The sequence below is a fragment of the Parasteatoda tepidariorum genome, chromosome 3, assembly GCF_043381705.1.
Source record: "Parasteatoda tepidariorum isolate YZ-2023 chromosome 3, CAS_Ptep_4.0, whole genome shotgun sequence".
Classification (NCBI taxonomy): Eukaryota; Metazoa; Arthropoda; class Arachnida; order Araneae; family Theridiidae; genus Parasteatoda; species Parasteatoda tepidariorum.
This window is the reverse complement of record NC_092206.1, coordinates 28,162,022-28,163,134: the sequence shown is the minus strand read 5'-3', so window position 1 is coordinate 28,163,134 and position 1,113 is coordinate 28,162,022. Positions and strand designations below refer to the sequence as shown.

At 37.3% G+C, this 1,113-nt stretch overlaps 1 protein-coding gene across 1 annotated transcript; it reads left to right on the top strand.

The window, feature by feature from the left end:
• Window positions 1-308: 308 nt before the first annotated feature.
• On the top strand, window positions 309-1,104 carry LOC122269317 (uncharacterized; the record flags this gene model as incomplete). Its single annotated transcript, XM_043041768.2, is given in 1 exon segment — window positions 309-1,104. A coding segment is annotated over 1 exon segment (756 nt). The 5' UTR covers window positions 309-348.
• Between the last annotated feature and the right edge of the window lie 9 nt (window positions 1,105-1,113).

The following is a 1,113-nucleotide window of genomic DNA, read 5'->3' as shown; positions in this document are numbered from 1 at the left end:
TAAACAAGTTTGTATTATCACCTATAATTAATTATTCTTATATCATATTATATCATTTTGTTCATATAAATTCTATTAATTATTCACTTACATAATAAAGTTCGACATCGAAACTATTTTTTATTATTTGTTTTAAAAATGTGTGAAAAATCTGAAGTGTAAATAAATTTCTATTATCATGTATAATTAATTATTCTCATGGGCAATTCCACGAAAGTGTCAACTTTTAAGTGAAATTTTTTTTTTATGAATTGCATATTTTAATTTTAATTTTTTTTATATTATTTTAATATTTTAATTTTTTTTGGGGTGTAGTGTGGCAGGCCTCCTCGTGGTGCACCCTGGGTAATGCTGAATCTGCTACAGCCTTCGCCAATACCTCTTGACACTTGGGCAGATAATTTTGATGGAGAAGTGTTTGCAATCCTTATGGCTATTACAGCTATTGGTGAACCATCTGAACAAAACATTGTTATCTTTGTTGATTCTCAGGCTGCTATTCAGACCATTTCTGAATATAATTTATATCCCTCTGAACTCGAATTTAAGTGTAAACAACGCATTGACTCTCTTCTTTGTTCTGGAAGAGAGGTAGTCCTCCAGTGGATCCCTGGCCACTGTGGCATTTACGGAAATGAACGGGCTGACATGTTGGCTAGAGAGGCTTCAGCACTGCATCCATCTTCTCATCCAGTTCCTCTTAGAAATGCAAGGCGGCTTCTTAAGAGCAAATGCAGGCACAGAACAATATCTGCTCTTAGGGACTTAACTTATGGGAAATCCTGGGCTAGCCTTCTTGATGACCAGCAGCGCTCTCACCTTTCCCTCCTTCCCAGAGCTGAGGGAGTTGCTTGCCTTAGATTAATTACCGGACATGACTACTTACAGGCCCATTTATTTAAAATTAACTTGGTCAATTCACCTCTTTGTGTGCTCTGTAGCACTTCGCCAATGACTGGGGAGCATTTATTAGATTGCCCCTCTCTTCTTGACATTCGTTCCTCTGATGACTTTTGTGCCCTCTCACCTTCTGGAGCTACTTCAGTATTGTATTGGACTGCAAGACGCCTTATGTCTGAGAAGACGATGGCGGGCGTAATTTAAAAAAAAAAA